General features: G+C 39.8%; 1 protein-coding gene across 36 annotated transcripts in view; it reads left to right on the top strand.

Annotated features, from left to right (window-relative positions):
• Positions 1–3,629, top strand: part of FOXP1 (forkhead box P1) — a 624,214-nt gene extending 620,585 nt beyond the window's left edge. For all 36 annotated transcript variants that reach the window (XM_084989002.1, XM_084988996.1, XM_084989016.1 and 33 more), the window contains one exon: positions 273–3,629. In XM_084989002.1, coding sequence (XP_084845128.1) covers positions 273–417 — 145 coding nt within the window. In that variant the 3' untranslated portion in view covers positions 418–3,629. The remainder of the gene's footprint in view (positions 1–272) is intronic.
• The last annotated feature ends 15,143 nt before the right edge of the window (positions 3,630–18,772 follow it).

Raw genomic sequence — 18,772 nt, 5'->3', positions numbered from 1 at the left:
CTGTTCCAGGAAGCTTCTGTGATGATGGAAATGGCTCTCTCTGTGCTGTCCAACAAGTTAGCCATGAGCCAAAACCTGTGGCCCTTGAGTACTTGACTTGTAGCCAAGTGCAACTGAGGAATCAAAATCGATTAAAACAGTTGAAAATTCTAATAGTCACTTGGGGTGAGTGGCTGCTGCATCAAACATCACAGTCCTAGACAGTGGCTTTTGTGTAGCCCTAAAACTTAAATTGGGAAGTCCCTTCAGTGATCCTTCTCTTGTTTTTCCAGGCATCCCGTACACGTCAAAGAAGAGCCCCTCGATCCAGAGGAAGCTGAAGGGCCACTATCCTTAGTGACAACAGCCAACCACAGTCCAGATTTCGACCACGACAGAGATTACGAAGACGAACCAGTAAATGAGGACATGGAGTGAACATCTGGGCAGGCCGACCCCAAGAGTGAAGATTGGGGGGAAAAAAAAAACAAAAACAAAAAAAACACACAAAAAAAAACCACACAACAAAAACACGTCAAAAGTTCGCAGTGAAATCGTTCTCCATTTGTTGTACAGTCTGGAGGATTTTTCACTACATTTTGACAACTCTGAAATGTGTTAACTCTTAGTGCCATCAAGAATCCCATTTGGGAGTATTTTTGATTTTTCTACTTTTTGTTGAAAAAAGGAATTTGTACTCTGTGCATTGGATGGACTTGTTTGGTACTTGGGATTTTCCTCTCATAACAGTCAACATCAGTGTTGTAAATTTGCTAAACTGATTCACTTTTAGCAGCAGACTTTGAACTGCAGTCCTGCCGACGTTGGACACTGAGGACACCCAACTGAGCATGTGCACCTAAGCTGCAGACCAAGCCTCTGCCCAGAATTTAAGGATTCCAATGGACGACCTATTTGCACAGTACTGCATGTTGATTATCACTGCCTTTACTCCAAAATTTTTTTTTTTTTTTTTTTTTTTTTGCTTCCAGTTGGGATGGGGAAGGCCGTTGTGTGTGTATTGGGGGGAGGGGTTAAAAATAATTATCCCTAACTTTTTAATGTATTGCTTTTTTTTTTTTTTGGCTTCTACTTTACCATTTTAAGTTCTGACCTCAGGCCTCCATTTGGGCCCATGGCCTCTTGGAGGCTTCAAGTTTTCTGTACCTTGTGATGAATGTTAATAGGTGTTTTTATTATACAAAGCTGAATGTCATTTCTCGTTCGTAGTTTTCTGTCACTCATTCCACTTCCCTTCAGACATCACCACTGTTTTCTCGAAAGTCAGAAAACATTCCATTTTGGTCTTTTGCAAAAAGGTCCCAAATGCTGCAGTCTACACATGAAGGTCCTCTCACCCAGACATGAAGTTCCTGCCAGAAAGAGAATGAATGACAGAAAAAAAAAAAAAAAAAAAGACACTTTAGGAACAACACAGATTCATTCCATGAAGCAGTATTGGAAAGTGGGAAGGGGTTTGTTTCAGATTTTCCTTTTTTTTTTTTTTGTACCTACCATCATTCTTAATAAATGCCACACCATTTACCAGTACAAGAAAACATAGGCAGCCCCGCCACCACAGCTGCCCCTGCCCCCCGCAAAAAAACTCAGCAGTTAGACGGACAGTGTGGCTGTGGAAGGCTTTCCCTGAGATACTTAATTGAGATGGGCCTCAGGCTGTCACAGTTGTTAAAACCAGTGTGGGTTGCTTTGTTGGCAAAATGGCCCAAAAGCTGGCTTCCCTGAGCAACTTCACTGAAAGTGTTGGTGGCGCCAGTTAAAACATCCATTCAGACCTGCTTGGTGGCATTAATCTGTGTGAATGCAAATTAGGTTTCAGATTGAACTTGTTATGTGAGTTAATGAGGAGTGGGTTCAGCAAATGCTAAAGTGTTCATTTCCAACGTGCAGATGTGGTCGAGCAGTTCAGTTGTTATGCAGTCTTATCCCACCAACCCAGTCTCAAAAACCAACAGCAGAACACCTCAGGTAGATGGGGGCACAGCTCAGCCCTGGGCTTTTTGGGAAACAAACATGGCGCCCAGAACACAACCATCATGGGTCAGTACAGCCCCAGCCCTTTGAAACCCTGAACATTTCCACTCTGCACCCCCTTTCTTATCAAACTCATTTATTTAATAATAAATATCTAGGACTGTAGCTTTTGCTTTAGTTTGAGAGCCTTTTGGAGCTTAATTTATACGCTTTGTACCTTTTTTTTCCCTAAAATTACCAAAGATATTACACAAAGGTAAATTATGTTCTCTGTTTTATGCTTTATCTGATGAAGCCAAATATCCTCTTATTGTTGATCAAAGGAGGCGAAAGAATTTAGGGGGATTGATGAGGTATAGGCTATTGCTAACTTAAGAGAACTGCTTCTCCATCGTAGAGTACATGTAGAAGACCAAGGAGGTAATGGAACCAAAGTTGTTACTTTTTTTTTTTTTTTGGCGTCATTTTTCTTCTTCTGTACCTCTACAGAGACCAAAACTCATTCTTGTAAAGAGAATTATGGGACTACTGAGATAGAAGGACGCAGTATTAAGCAAGCAAAAGAAGGGGCACCATTTCAGAGAAAATAACACAATGTATGATACTGAAACTTAGGGGTTGTCCATTCACGAAGAGAGTGAAGGTAAAATTCAGAGAGAAAAGCTTCCACAGTTGAACTAGATCACATAAGAGTGTTTCTGGAATACATTTCTTTTGCAAAGAAAGATCGTATGCCGCTTCTGTTTGACCTGTGCTATGATCACTGCGTTAATCTGTATAATTGTATCTTGGCATACAATCTCCGGGTTTTGGTTTTTGTTTTTTAATGTTTCCTTTTTTCCCTTCCCTTTCTTTTTCAGATTAGGCTTTGGGTCAGCATTTTTCATTTAAAAAAAAAAAAAAAAAAAAAAGTAACACTCCCGTCCACTCACAAGCTTGGTACAAAAACTTCTTTGGCAGTTACTTTTAAAGCATCATTCTGCTTTCTATAGAAGGGGCAGTCTGTGGTCACTAGAGACTTACTTTTTTTTTTTTTTTTTTTTAAACTTTTCCAGGCAGCTTCATGATATGCAGGCAGTAGCCAGACAGGGTCATGGGAAGGGGGCCCTGCGCTTCTAAACTGAGTGGTTGCTGGTTAGTTTGGTATTCAAAAGAGGATAAAAATCTGGTAGATTAGTTCATTCTCAGCATGTGTAGCTAGACATGAGTAAAGTTAACAGCATGAGAAACTGTTAGTACGCGCATACCTCAGTTCAAACCTTTAGGGAATGATTAAAATTTAAAAAAATACATTTCACTCAGTTGCACTTAGTCGTATGTCTTGCATGCTTAGTCTAAAGACTGTAGCAAAAAGGAAAAAAAAAATTAGATTTTACATATCTTTGCAGGTATCACAGCCTTGCAGAAGAACCAACTGAAAAAAAAAAATTCTCAGGCTTTATAGCAAGTAAACTTCACTCTGATTTTTCCAGTTCTGATTCTGTATCCCTTGGGGGTATTTCCAGTTGCTTCTTTAGGATGGGGTTTATTATGTTGTACATATATCCTGATGTGTCTGTGTGAATCTTTGTCTTTTTTGGGGGAGGGCGGAGGGTGGTTCTTTTTTTAGATATTGTTCCTAAAAAGGAATAAATGCATACACCTGTTTGTCAAAACACCTTTGCTTTTTGTGCAACTGCTTGATATTAATGATACTTAAAAAAAAAAAAGCTTTGAAAAAAACTACTGTATGTAATGGAATTGCAGAATATGCTGCACATGTATTTTATTTAGTTATTCTTGCTTTAAGAATATTGGATGACATTTCCTGACATGGGGGAGGGAGAAACTCCCAAACCTTTTTTTTTTTTTTTTTTTTGGCTTTTAAATTGTAACATAGTTGACAGATTTTTTTTTTTTTTTTCCCCTGTTCTTTTGATTGGAGCATCTTGTACAGGTTTTTTTGGTTTTTTGTTTTTGTTTTTGTTTTGGTGTGTGTGCGGGTGTGTGTGTGTGTTAATCTGTTTTTTTGATACATTCCTAGCCCTAGTGTTTATCCTACCATTGCCTTCCTGGCTATCTTAAACGAGTTCATACATCTGAAAAGAGAAAAAAAAAAATATTGTTTTAAAAAATGTTTTCTCCTGCTGCAGTAAATATTTTGCATGATGAAATTCCAGGGTCATACTTTCAAAGTTTATCAGTGAAGTAGTGATTAATCATGGGGAGTGTCAAAGCTATTGAACTTTTTGTATAAAAAAAAAAAACTTTACAAGGTGCCAAGATGTACAGACAATTTGTTACTTTTTTTTTTCCAAAGAAAAGCGTATATTAGGGAGAATAGTCCCTTGTATCAGGCAAATGCACTGTCTTATCAGGAATGAGGCTCCATCTTCCTTGTCCTTAGAGTCTGTCTTTGTAAGACAAGCGAACGCTGTGGCGTTGAACCGGAAATAAAAGGATGGGAAGAGTGACCGCCAACTCTGCCACCTCCGGACAGCTCTGACCTGATTCCCCAAGTTCCATCAGACCTAGAAAAGAACACCTTGGATTCTTAATCCAAAACTTGATGTCAATCACTAGCTATTTTATCATGAAAAAAAAAAAAAGTTAAATATCTCCTCTCCTTTCCACATTCCAGCTTGAGCTCCGTTGCCAAGGGTACAAAGAAGAACATGCTTGTAAGGATTTTGAATCTTTTGGGGACCTTTTGGTTAATGGTAGACCCTCTGGATATTTTGGATGTTTTTGAGAGTCGGTTTCGCTTTTTTATCCTGAGAATGAGACTTACAGTTCTAAAGGCATGTTGGGGGCCCAGTGCAGTGCTCACACTCTGCTACCAAGAAGCCTGGATGGAGATGGTACAGCCCGGACTGTGAGCATGGTGCTTCATGGAGATGTGCTGCCAGTAACAAGATTTTTGTTTTGTTTTGTTCTGTTTTGATAAGGCATAAAAGAAACTCATTCCTTGACATCAACTGTAATTCCATCATTCCGTGTCTGTGGATACAGACAATAAAAAAAAAAAAATGTTGTGTAGTCAGTACTAATTACTGACATGATCGCATTCTCAAATGCAATAAAAATGCTGGTTGTTCACACTGGTAGTAAAAGTCGCCACAGCCTAAGTTTCTTTCCCCTCCTGACCTGCTGAGTGTGTATGTTCGGCATATGCCTCTGGTTTAGCACCAGCTGCTTCCAACACGGAATTAAAATCAGTCTTAACTAAAAGCTTTCATCATCACGGAGGGCTGAGGCTCTCATCCCTCAGGAGTTCAAAGTCAAAGTCTCCACTTAGAGAATTGGAAAAACAGAAAAAGAGGCTACCTTTTCTCGCCAGGAAGCACTTATTTTTCTTCATCAAATTTTATAGAGGAAAAAAAACAAAATATTGAATAACTAGCATTAAGAGCAAACTAAAATTTCAGAGGAAAGCAATTTCATGAATAATTCATTCAAATTTCACATCTGCAAGATTAGTCATCCAAATAAAATGCTAATGTCAAAAACATGCACCGTCTATAATATTCTCATCAAGAAATCTTTTTGCATATAATGATAAATGCTGAGATTAGAACAAATGATTTTATAAAAATATTCTATCGAAAAGTGTGGTAGATAACTGCCTTCAGTGGAGGAAACAGTAAAGCTCCCGTTACTAAACATTTCCAGAAAAGCCATCTTGATCTTTAATGTGTTTAAAAACTATACACCTCTAGAAAAATTTGCTACGTCTCTTTATTATTATTCTGTCATATATATTTTAAGGATTCATGAATTTGAGTATCCTCTTGAATCTGAACTAAGCACTAAAATAAGCACTGAATGTGGCCAAAATGCTGTTACCTATAACTGTTAAGTATGTAATTCAGAGCACGTAACACAAATCAGGAGATGGCTTGAAAATTAACCTTGCAGTTCTTAATCAACAAAGACTAGCTGATGCTGAGCCATATGTAAACGTTCTTCCCCACCATTGTTTTGAAACACCCATATTAGGAAAAATTCTTTTCCTCTGTGTTTTGCTGTTAGGTTGCAAAGTAGTATCCTCTTTTCCTTGCACCACTGTCTAGAAGCCCTCCAGTCTGATCATTATTAAACATTTGAACCCTTCATTCTTAGCTACTAAGAATACATGAGAGTTAACTGAAATTCCTTTCAATACCAGGCTTCAACATAAATGCTCTTCGACTTAGAGCATTTGCAGCTGGTAAAATTAAGTATGTACACATATTTGAATAAATGGAAGGACCCAAACCAACTATGATAATGCATTAGCGAGGATTTTGCTGCTTGCTGCAAAGTTGTATTTCAGGAATTGTTCTAAGGCAGGAACATCCTCTTTTACATACTTACTTCAGGCTTGTCACTCAGATAAACAAGGCAGAAAGTCAAACCATTGGCCCTTGTTTGAAATGGGGGCCTTTCTATAAAAAGCCTTAACCTGTGAAGAAGACCAGTTTCACACCAACACAAACCAGCTGCATGACAGGAACAACCTCTCCCTTCCCCAGAAAGAGAGGAAAACAAAGTATAATTCATCTTTCTTGACTTCCTAAAGTTTTGCCTTCTTGAATGATACTACATATTTATGTGTAGGTTGATCATCATAATTTCTTTCATCTTCATTGTAGTTGAGTCAAATAAAATATTCTTTATTTGAATAAAGTGAAGTTGGGTCTCAAACCTTCATTTAAGGAATTGAGTGATGGATGAAAGGTTTGGGAGAGAATTCACACTGGAGGGAAATTCAATTACCTACAAAAACAGTGGTTTAACTGTGGGACAATATTTGGATTAGAAACCTATCACCCTAGATATAACTGGCTTTTTATTTATTTTTAAGCAGCATTTTGTTTTTTTAAAAAACAAAACCCTATGTCATCATATTTCCACTCTGACTAAAAAAAATGACATTCCATACTTAGTACCCCCAAAATATGTATCCTTTTGAAATGATCAACTGGCTTTTTTTTTTCTTTTTTTGGCTTATACCAAGAATATAGGGAGGGGAGGAAAAAAAGACAAGCTTCAAGTTATAATGTTAATTTGAAGGTAACCGGCCTTTCAAGAATTAATTTCAGCCAAAGCAATAATCATTATTTACCAGCATGTGACATTTTTATCACTCATCATATTAGCAAATTTCCATTGAAAATGCTAAAATGGTTCGTCATAAGGAAGATAACTGCTCTAGCTGTAAAAATGACCAACACAAGTGCCGGTACTCAAACATTAAATTATACTGTAATTAATAAAGACAGTTAAACTGTCTACTAGCAACAGCAATTTAGGTAACCACATTTGATCGGCTATAAATTTTAACTACATTAAAATTCCAGAAATATTAGCAATATGGATTACTTGATGGAAGTCACTGCTGATCACCAATTCTTTCTCTCTCTCTCTCTTTTTTTTTTTTTTTTTTTTTTTTTTAAACAACGGAAGCACAGGTCAGGTTGACCACAAATATCCGTGAGTGAGGATCAGGCCTTAGCACTTTTAATCTTGTGAAACAAGCAATTACAAATAGTTGCATCGATTTGTTAAAAAGCTTTAGGTGACATAAATTGTTTCCTGTTTAGCTTATTGCTCTGATACATAAATGTCACCAAGTCCGGTATTAATTAGGCCATAGAAGAACACAGGGTGACGCCCAGTGACGAATTTGTTAATCCTTTTGTGCGCTTTCTCAAAAGCTGCTCTGCCTGGCTCACTTTTTATTAGTGACAGGGAGAGGAAGGGAAACTCTTGTGCTATGTGAGGTCTTTAATACCAGCTTAATTTTTGATTCTCAGCTAAATTGCAGGATTTCAGACTTGCTTTCCTGCCACTTGACATAAAGCAAGCCCATTTGAAAAACATCTTCTAAATAGAATAATATTGACAAGACATTTCAGCCTCTGAAAAGCTAACACTCCTTCCTTCTCAATACAGGGAACTAGACACGTCACTCTGAATGGATATTTCTACACTTAAAATACTATTTTAAATTGCTTGTGCCCGTTATTGACTTACCATCAATCAAATGTATTACATATACTTTCTTTAGGTTGTCATGACACAGAAAAATACATTAGATTTGGGGCTGGACGGGGTTGGGGGAGTCTGGAGAAAATTTATTAAATAGAAGTTTTTACTGTAATAGAATATTAATGTAAGCCAATGCTCATTTGCCATTAAGCCAATCCTTTTTTTTTTTTTTAAACATACACATGCTTTTTATTATTTTGCACTCAAGCAAAAATTCCACATTCAAAGACTTTCCGTCTAGTCGGGAATGTCTCTGGCAAGAAACACGAAAGAAACCCTGACCTTCAGAAAGAGAGCAGACCGTCCAAGCTGGGCTTTAGCCCCACCAGTCACCAAATGCAAGGTACACGCTAGTCAACAGTGTGGTATCAAGAGAAACAATTATTCTTTAAATCCTGCCTCACCGCTACTCCACCAGCGCACAGATGAAAATGTTTGATTTGCAACATAAAAGATTCATTAATTACCACTTGAATATTTAAAGCTATTTTGCAGTCTAACAGAGATAGATAAAGCAGTGAATTAAAACCTCTAATAAAATTGTAAAAATATTTCGGTAAGTTTACCCATGTTATGATTTAGGGAGAGATTCAAGTATTCTCACGGAATAGAATCTTAGCAGTTTTCAAGTGTGTATTTGAAGGAAAGAGCTAAGTGTTCCGGGAATAATTTGTTTCTCACTTTCAAATGTTTACTAATAATTTATTTGCAAAGCAAGCTTGCTAGTTTAGAATTCTATGGAATGGGGCGGGGAGGGGGGGGATCTGCCAAGCAGGTCAAGCATGGTATGTCTGATCCAGAAATTAAAATACTTTCAAAAGTATTAAGTTAGGCTGAAGGGTTTAGAAGTGGGGATTTCCTGCCCACAACATGCATCGAATCTAAAGACACCCAACTCCAAGGACATGGCCTATTAGTCTCTGCAACCCCTGCCCAGCAATAGATTTATCTTTCTGTGATGCTTTAGAGCATTTCAGTGCTTCAATCCTGGGGTCCTAGAAGCAGGCAGTCCCCAGTGCGGTCTTCAAATCAAATGCCAGGGAACCCAAATGCCAGGTTACCAGACCCAGTCCTGACCACAGGAACTGGGTGGCTTTGGCAAGTTAATTTCATCTCTCTGCTGCTCCCCTTCCTCTTTCTGTTAACTGAGGATGTTCAACTCAATGATGAAAGGGTTCCTTCCAATTTTAAGGTTCTCAAAATGTAGTAACATATCCCCCCTCGGGGTCTTTTCTTGATGAAAGCTATAGTCTCAGTATGAACAAGTTTGTGTGGCCTTCTGTATTTGACCAACTGTTCCACCCACCAATAAGCATTAAACACATTCAGTCATCTGTGCAAACTCAATGCTGGAGATAAACGGGGGACAAGATAGACACAGTGTGGGCTGGTAGTACTCAGTGATTCACTGGGAAAAGAGGTTTTTGTTTCGTTTTTTTGTTTTGTTTTTTGTTTTTTCTTTTCCTTCCTTCCTTCTCTCTCTCTTTCCTTCCTTCTTTCTCGGCCACCACATAGCATACTGTGTTCCTGGGCCATGGATCAGATCTGAGCCTACAGTTGTGACTTTCACTGCAGCTTCACGTGCTGGCAAAGCCAGATTCTTTAACCCAATGTGCCAGGCCAGGGATCGAGCCCGTGTCCCGGTACTGCAGAGACACCACTGCTGATCCCATCACGCCACAGCGGGAACCCCAGGAAGAGGGTTCTTAAACATTAGGTTGTGCTGTAATGCCTTGTGTGCTAATGAGAAGGCAAGTGCAGGAATACACAGGAAGACCACCCATCTAATGAGGACCATCAAGGAGGCTTCTGGGAACACACCATATTTAATTGTAATCCCAAGGATGTCTAAGGGCATGCCAGCTCGGAAGAAAGTGGGAGAAGATGCTCGAAGCCAAGGCAGAAGAACTGGAGTCTGAGAGGCATGGGACATCAGGGCAGATTCAGCAAGAAACTTTATAGAAAAACACTAAAGTCATCAAAGCAGTGACCATATATCATTCATATGGCAAAATCATAAATCTTGTTCAGCAAATCCCAGTGCCCTCCATAGTCCAGCTTGATAGTTCATGAGGAGATGATGCTAAATCCACTTCACATTCTGGGGAGAAAGCTGTCCTTCCCCAACCAGCTCTTGGGGCCACAATGGCCACCTTGCTCTTCCTGGGCTCCAATCATATTCTGTCAGAGTTTCTCTTCCCTCTGCAGTGGATGCGCTTTTCCTGACTCTCTGCATCACTCACACACTCTCTCCAATGTCACAGCAAAGAGGCCTTTCCTGACCATGCAGTGTTCACGGTGCCCTGACTGCTCACTCTGCCCTTCACATTCCATACCCCACCTCATGCACTTGATTGTTGCCACTGCACTTAGGGCCTTGCAACATTCTCCATTTAATCTCTGTCTTTGCTCATCATGCATCACCCTCCAACTGCAAGGGCGTGGACCCTGCCCGTGTGCTGCCATATCCCCAACATGGGGACCAGGAATCGACGCTCAAATGAGTGAATGAACAAGCATTAGTCTGCTAGGAAAGGGAGAGGTGGGATTTGAACTCCCATGGTTGAACCATGCCACTGTCCTTCATGTTCAAGCCAACCAGATATCATCTCTAAGAGTCTCACACCAAACTGGCCGGGAAGACATGATCACCAGCATTTTGCAGATGAGGATGCTGGGACCTTCTAGGTGACACGCTCAGGGTTGCATGGCAAAGAATCTAGAGAATTAGCATTTGCTTCCGTGGATGATTTTATCAGCCCATCTGTTCAATCGGACCACTTACCTCTAAAGAGCCTCTCACCTAAGGTACCAGATGTGCTTACAATATGATATAGCTTTAAAATTGAATCACTGACATTCATTTGTAAAGTTATCAAAGATATTTCAAAGCTATCAAATAATGTGGAGAAAAGCCACTTAAATGTGATCTCTGTACAGCCCTCTGTGCCCACTAAAATACAATGGCAGAAGACCAATTCCCAGGAGTGGACCATACTCGATCTGTTGGGTATCATGGGGTCCTTATGACTTGCCTCACCTCACAGGGACTATTTCTGCTCCTGCCTGAAATGGTGAGTGGCTCGGCATTTTCCTTGAGTCTATTAGGAACATTGAAAGTCTTTCTCCTCAGAAGATTAAAACCTTTATATCCAGAATTGCCACCTTAGCTGAGGTCCTGTATCCCAAGAAGATGCCTAGAGGAACTGCGAGCTCTTTAAGGACAGGTTCACCTCCTTGTCCCCTGTGGGAACCCCCTGAATATGCCTGGTGGGCAACGGGAGAGGCGGAGGGCATGGGCAGACAGGCCTGGAACTGAAGCCAGGTAAGTGGGATTTCAGTCTCCCCAGCCTCTTGATGATTGTGCCAATTTGGGCAAATGTTGCTAAGCTTCAGTAACAATTCTCACATGGCAAGACGGGTATCAAGACTAAACAAGATTGAGTGTGTGTATGTGAGACAGAGAGAGAGAGAAAGGGGCCAGGGGAATAAGCCATGGCCTTTATTCCTAATAAATGGGATAAAGCATTGAGAAAAACAGACTCAGTGCCTATCTTCCTGTATCTGACACTCTACCTGGGAGCCAGACCTTACTCTGTTAGATTCACAATGAAATATAAAATTCCAAGTGTTACAAGAACATATAATACACCAAGAAATGTGCTCATGAGAAGAGGGGTCAGGAAACAGGACTGCAAGACAAGAAACTGAGTTAAGACCTGAAAAGTGAGTGACAGTCACCTAGGTAGACTTTCTGTGAAATCGCTACCCAGCCCTCATATCCATTCTGAAAAGATAACACCCTTAATCTTCAGGAGCCACCTACCCGCGCCAGCAATTTTACTTCAGCAGCACTTTAACCTTCCTGCTCAGAGCTCATCCCAAGACTTTTATTAGAACTGTTGAAAGAAATACTCTTCCTGAAGGAATCGTTGATTGGCCAGGACATAAGCTTAGAGCTATGGTTGGGTGTGCTATAATGTGGAAAGGAGCCACCTAAATGAAAGGAAATAAAGGAAAACAGAGACAAAAGACAAAGAGACAAAGTCAGAACAAGACTGAGAACTGAGATCAAGACAGGAAACCAAAAAGGGAGACTGAAACCAACCCTGGGAATAAGAAGTACAGATACACTGAACATATCACTTGAGCTCCTGGATCCAGCCAGCCTGAAGGTAGAGGTATACTCCTGGATTTCAGTTATGTGTGCCAATAAATTCTCTTGCATAGGCCAGTCTGAGGTGGCTTTTCTTTCTTTTGCAATCAAATAGACCTAATGAATGTATTATGAATGGGGGACAATTCACAAAGGAAACAACAGGTATCAAGGCCCTACTACAGCAAAGAACATTTCAAGTTCAAGGATGTGAAAGGAGCCCTGTATGTCTGGAACTCCAAAGGTAAGGAGAGCCTAGGCTAGATGATGTTCAAGACAAAAGCCCAGGAGCTCTCTCATGGTGCAGTGGTTAAGAATCTAGCGTTGTCACTGTAGCTGCTCTAGTCACTGCTGTGGCACAGGTTTTGATCCCTAGCCTGGGGACTTCCATATACCGTGGGCGAACCCAAAACAAAAAACAAAAACCCGAAACCAAAAAACCAAAAACAGGAGTTCCCATCATGGCTCAGTGGTTAACGAATCCAACTAGGAACCATGAGGTTGCAGGTTCCATCCCTGGTCTCGCTCAGTGGGTTAAGGATCCGGCGTTGCTGTGAGCTGTGGTATAGGTCGCAGACACGGCTCGGATCCCACATTGCTATGGCATAGACCAGCAGCTACAGTTCTGGGTAGACCTCTAGCCTGGGAACCTCCATATACTGTGGGTATGGCCCTAGAAAAGACAAAAAACAAAAACAGAAGCTTGGGCTACCCCATTCATAATCATGTTTTCACAAGAAAGAATCATGTGACATATGACATGCCAAATAAATGTTCTAGATGATCCTTTCCCTGTCATTGTGCAAATAAAATGACAACTCTTAAACACACTAGTATTGGAAGAGCAACACCTCTTTAGAGCTGGAACAGAGAAAAAATATGCTCTCACCAAATCTAACATAATCCAAGATGCTCAAAAGGGAGAGTCAATCCAGGTAACTGGAAAGTAACTTGGATGCATTTTGTATTGTTTCTCTCATTTCTTGATCAGAGAGAATTTGTCTTCAGGCTTAGCTGAATACAGGCTCAAATACAGAATCACAGTTAACAGAGAGAGGAGTCACTACCACTTGAGCATAGTTTCCCCCAAGTGGTGATTTTCCAAAAACTGTCTCCAAAGCCTCAAATAAGCACTAATGAAGAATATAAAAGATGCTAAGGACCAAGCAAGAAGAGACACAAAGACAATGGACTCAAAGAATGGCACTATTTTATGTGTAAACACCTTCCTCACCTACTAAATATTATGTCTTTTCTTCTCCCTCCCCCCATTCCACTCCAAATACTGCATCTCTTGGTGTATAAACCTCACACTGTCCAACCATAGGTGAGTTTCTGCTGCTGAAACCCAGCTGGCACTCAGTCATATGATAGTTATCACTGTTTTTACACTGTGTCCAATTCTGATCAATGCCGTCCATGCTATACCAACTGCTGAATGTTTTGAGTATTGGTCCGGATTTTCTCCGTGTCATAAAGAAGGTGACCACAACAGTGCCTATCTGTGAGTCTGGAGTCAGGGTCCCCTGTCTTCACCAGCAGAGATGTCTAGAGGAGGACTCTGATTAGCCTTCCCTCTCCCAGTCAATCTTGATGACCAACAGCAGGAGGGATGTTCTCTAAATGGCCATGCCTGTGGGGAATGTTTGCCAGAATCACATGGAGTAAGGGTATAACTTTTCCCTCTAAAAACTACCAGTGAGGCTGGGGAGGCTAAAACAATTGCCCATCACCTCTTCTAGAGCTCAGTATTTTGTTGCGCTCACAGCTTTGAAAGACATGATCCCCAGCCCTCAAGTTGCTCATCGTCTAGGTACACCTTAGAGACAGAGCATTCATCTACCCAACAGTTATACTGAATGCCTACTGTGTATCGGACACCTTTTTAGTTTGCAGGGGTTCAGTAGCAAATGAAGCAGAAAATAATCCCTGCCTCCTTTTACTTCCTCTGTTGAAAGAGGAGACAGATAATAGGGTGTTAAAGGGTGACAGGAAGTCAGCAAAAAAATAAAGCAGGGAAAAGGGATAGAAAGCAGTTAGTAGAGGGCTGGTGGGGATGAATGCCAGAGTTAAGACCTCAATGATAAGGTGATATTTAAACAAAGATCTGAAGGGAGCAAGGTGGCTGGATATCTGGAGAAGAGTAGTCTATGAAGAGGAAACAGACAGCAAAGGCTCTGAGTCTGGAAATAAGAGTGGAGAAGAAACTGCAGGAAACTAGGACAGACAGGTAAAGGGTAGCAGTTGCTGTTACGCATGTGCCCTCTTGGTGAGATGGAAGCTTGGAGGTCACAAGCACAAGCATGGCATCCAGTGACTTGGGTTTTCACAGGGTTCCTCTGGCCATTGCAGGTAAATGTATGGAAGCAGAAGGGATTGGATAGAAGAGAGACAGGTGGCTGGAACCCAGCAGGAGAGATGGCTAGGAGGAGTTACATTTTAAACAAAGGGCCAATGAAATTTACTCCTGAAGAGGAATAAAAACACCTCAAGTTGTTTTGGCATGATAAACTCAAAGAATGGAGTTGTCATTTACCTAATTGGGAAGACCTCAAGAGGAATGAGTATAAGGCAATATCAGGAGATTTTTCTACACTTTGAAACTCAAGATGTTTACTGACCAACCTAACTTGAGATGTTGAGGAGGCAGCTGATTAAAGGAGTCTGGAGTTAGGGAAGGGGGTGGGGCTGGCTATATGCAGGGCTGTATTATGGGGCAGGAAAGCGTAAATGATATTTTGTTTTCAGTAACACAGAGAAGGTAGAAAATCCTTGTCCCATAAAAACAGAATCTGATTTGGAGAAATTGCATAGTTTTAATTCATTGAAATCAAGAATTTGGAGATTCAGCTGAATCATTTTTGGCTTACTAATCTGGTGACTTACTTAATGAACTTAAAATTGATGTCCTTGGGGGGAAGAGTCTCTCATGCTGGCCTTAAAGCAAAGGAGCTCTGGTAATTACTTAGTGCTAAATTAAGTTTAAAAAATAAAAAATTTTGCTTTATATCATGAAACTAGAAAATTATGCGTGGGGGTGGGTGGGGAGAGAAAAAGCATGGTGTTTGTATATAAACAGTTTCTAACCTCAAGTATTTCCTGCGTTGCACATTTTCAAGGAGTTACTAATTTAAAAATAAACATTTTCAGAAAGATCAGTTCACCCTAGGTTTATTCTTTCACAGAAGTTCTTCCTTAATTACAAAACCTGCATAACCTATTTCCTTTGGTGTGCAAAAAGGTGTGTAATTAAACCATCAGCATAATACCTATCTCCATGTAAAACCCGCACTTATGAACTTTAACTGCAGAATAAAAACTCCTATTACATGACCATTAAGTATTATGAATAAAGCAAGTCATGGTAGGACTTGATTAATTTTTATGCACTATGGATTGTGTCTAGAGGAAATTTGATTTTGGTGGGTCTCATCCTGGGCAACCCCACTGCCTTTGATGGCTTCACCTCAGCAAAGGCATGTGGTGAGTTGGCTTAGGCGAAAGGCATCTGATCTCACTGTACACCTCCAGTTACTCTTTTCAGGGAGAAATCTCAGACTTCCCTAAGAATCAACACAATCAGCATTGGAAAGAAAGGAAGGCAGGAAATGGTTAGGCAAAAAAAATAATAATAATAATATAAATTTTTTTGACTCCCCTGGGAGAGTTTCCAAAGCTGACATCTTTTTAGGTTAATGTATAAGAATCTCTCGGTCTGACACTGGAATATCTCATTTGGAATGCCAAAAATGATCAATCTGTGCATCAGGAGCTTAGACTTGAAGATCCCTAGTTTAGACTTTGTTAGGGACAAGGAAGAATTATGAATGCCATCTCAAAGCCACCAGTGGAATTTATTTTATGAATAAGTAAGGAAGCAGGCTCTAAGAGCAGAGTTTCCAACCAGAAAAAAAGTGAGATTGATCAGCAGATAGAAAGAAAAATATGGAGCACAGAGAACCAAAACTTAGATGTTTGGGTCTGATAACATGCCTCTGCCAGGTGATGTCAGAGATTCCAAATAAATATATAAGGGTTCCAAAAGTGACAGGTCCTAAGCTAGGTTTTTCAGGGTTAACTGAGAGACAAAATCCCCCACATCCAAAAAGGACTGACCAGGACATAAAGGAAAATGAAGTGGTAGGCAAAAAGCCTGAGAAAAACCTTTGAAGGTCCTAGAATTTAGAGCTGTAGGAGAAACATGCAAAGTGTTTCCAGGACCTCCCTTCTAGAGGGACTCAGGAGCGCCTATGAGCCTAGAAACTGAGGGATGAGGTTAATAGGGGGATAGTACTGGAACCCAGATACAGTGAAGAACAGGCAACACAGGTATAGGCAGACGCACCCTCTCTTGAGTATTTTCTTCCCTTCCTGTCTCCCTCCACACCCTCAAGTATAAAAGAAAGAAAGAAAGAAAGAAAGAAAGAAAGAAAGAAAGAAAGAAAGAAAGAAAGAAAGAAAAACAACAAAGGAGTCTGCTCCTGGAAAACAGTAGTGTCTGAAGAAGTAGAAGCACAAGCAAATTCCATGAGGGGTCAGTTTCAACTGGTAGAGAGGTAGAAAAAATTATACAGCCAAACCCAGACTATGATGCTAGAGAGTCAAATACCTCTCCCTCTCCCCAAGACTTGGACTTCAGCTTCTCCTTAGAATCCACGTTGCTAGACAAATTAGCTGACACCCACAGGATGCATAGGCTTAAAGAACATAGTCATGTCAGAAACACATTACTATTCAAAACAGATAGCTGTCATTGAAATATGAGATTAAAAGTAGATTTTCTACATAGATCCTTTAGAGAACATTCCTGGAGGAAGCACTCCAGTGAAAAAGAAAAGTCCTAGGGAATATTATATTTGATAATGAAAGTAAATAGAGAGCAAACCAAAGCTTACTTTGTACAAGATCAAGGACAAAAACAATGCACATTCTTAACAATCCATAATGAAATTTTAGTTAACACCAACAGGCAGGTGTTGAGGTGTAAGCTCAGATCAGAGAGTATAAGAAGAGGAGGGCAAGAGTCAGCTAGAGCAGCAGTGTTTTTCAGAAGGAATAAATTACTTTTTGTAATTTAAAAAATAAATATGTAGAGAAGCATGGATATGCATCTCCATATCGTGATGTGGTTGCCCCTTGTTTAATAAGAACTAACAGTAGCAGGCAAGGCAAAGATGGAAAGTAGAGCATATAGGAAACAGAAAACACAATAGAAATGATATATTTTAATACAAGAAACTTTAATATTTGCAGTAAATAAATCTGTTAAATTCAGAAATCAAAAGACTAATACTCTGATGATGGATTACAAAATATAAGCTCTAGTAATGTGTGTGTGTGTTTTTTTTTAAACAGAAGCACACTTAAACAAAAGGATACAGAGTTTAAAAACAGAGCAGTGATACAATGAAATACTAGAAAAGGAATAAAAAAATACAAAACTTTTAAAAATTGCACCCCAAAAAATCAAATACCTGGAAATAGACCTGACCAAGGAGGTGAAAGACTTATATGCTGAGAACTATAAAACATTAATCAAGGAAATTAAAGAGGATTCAAAGAAATGAAAAGATAGCCCATGCTCCTAGGTTGGAAAAATTAATAATGTAAAAATGGCCATACTATCCAAAGCAATCTACAGATTCATTGCAATGCCTATCAAATTACCCATGACATTTTTCACAGAACTAGAACAACAATCCAAAAATTTATATGGAACCACAAAAGACCTGAAGCAATCCTGAGAAACAAAAGCCAAGCAGGAGGCATAATTCTCCCAGACTTCCGGCAATATTACAAAGCCACAGTAACCAAGACAGTGTGGTACTGGCACCAAAAAAGACACACAGACCAATGGAACAGAATAGAGAACCTAGAAATATACCAAGACACCTACGGTTGATTAATCTTTAACAAAAGAGACAAGAGTGGAAAATGGGAAAAAGACAGTCTTTTCAGTAAGTGGTGCTGGGAAAACTGTACAATTGCATGTAAATCAATGAAACTGGAACACATCCTCACACCATGCACAAAAATAAACTCAAAATGGCTTAAAGACTTAAACATAAGACAAGACACCATCAAATTCGTAGAAGAGAACACAGGCAAAACATTTTCTGACATTAATCTTACAAATGTTTTTTCAGGTCAGTCTCCCAAGCCAACAGAAATAAAAGCAAAAATAAACCAATGAGACCTAATCAAACCGACAAGTTTTGCACAGCAAAGGAAACCATAAAAAAATAACAACAACAAGAACAAAAAGACAGCTTACAGAATGGGAGACAACAGCTTCAAATGATGCAACCAACAAGGGCTTAATCTCTAAAACATGCAACTTACACAATTCAACAGCAAAAAAAGTCAACAACCCACTGGAAAAATGGGCAAAAGACCTGAATAAACATTTCTCTAAAGATACACAGATAGCCAACAAGCACATGAAAAAATGCTCAACATTACTGATTATTGAGAAATACAAATCAAAACTAGTATGAGGTACCACCTCACACCAGTCAGAATGGCCATGATTAATAAGTCCACAAATAACAAATGCTGGAGAGGGTGTGGAGAAAAGGAAACCTTCCTGCACTGTTGGTGGGAATGTAAATTGGTACAACCAGTGTGGAA

Source organism: Sus scrofa, chromosome 13 (assembly GCF_054392235.1).
Source record: "Sus scrofa isolate SSC_HxYL_T2T_F1_AM1 chromosome 13, Sscrofa_HxYL_maternal_Yorkshire_Landrace_v2.0, whole genome shotgun sequence".
Classification (NCBI taxonomy): domain Eukaryota; kingdom Metazoa; phylum Chordata; class Mammalia; order Artiodactyla; family Suidae; genus Sus; species Sus scrofa.
Note: the sequence above shows the minus strand (reverse complement) of the source record. Positions and strands in the feature narration are given on the sequence as shown.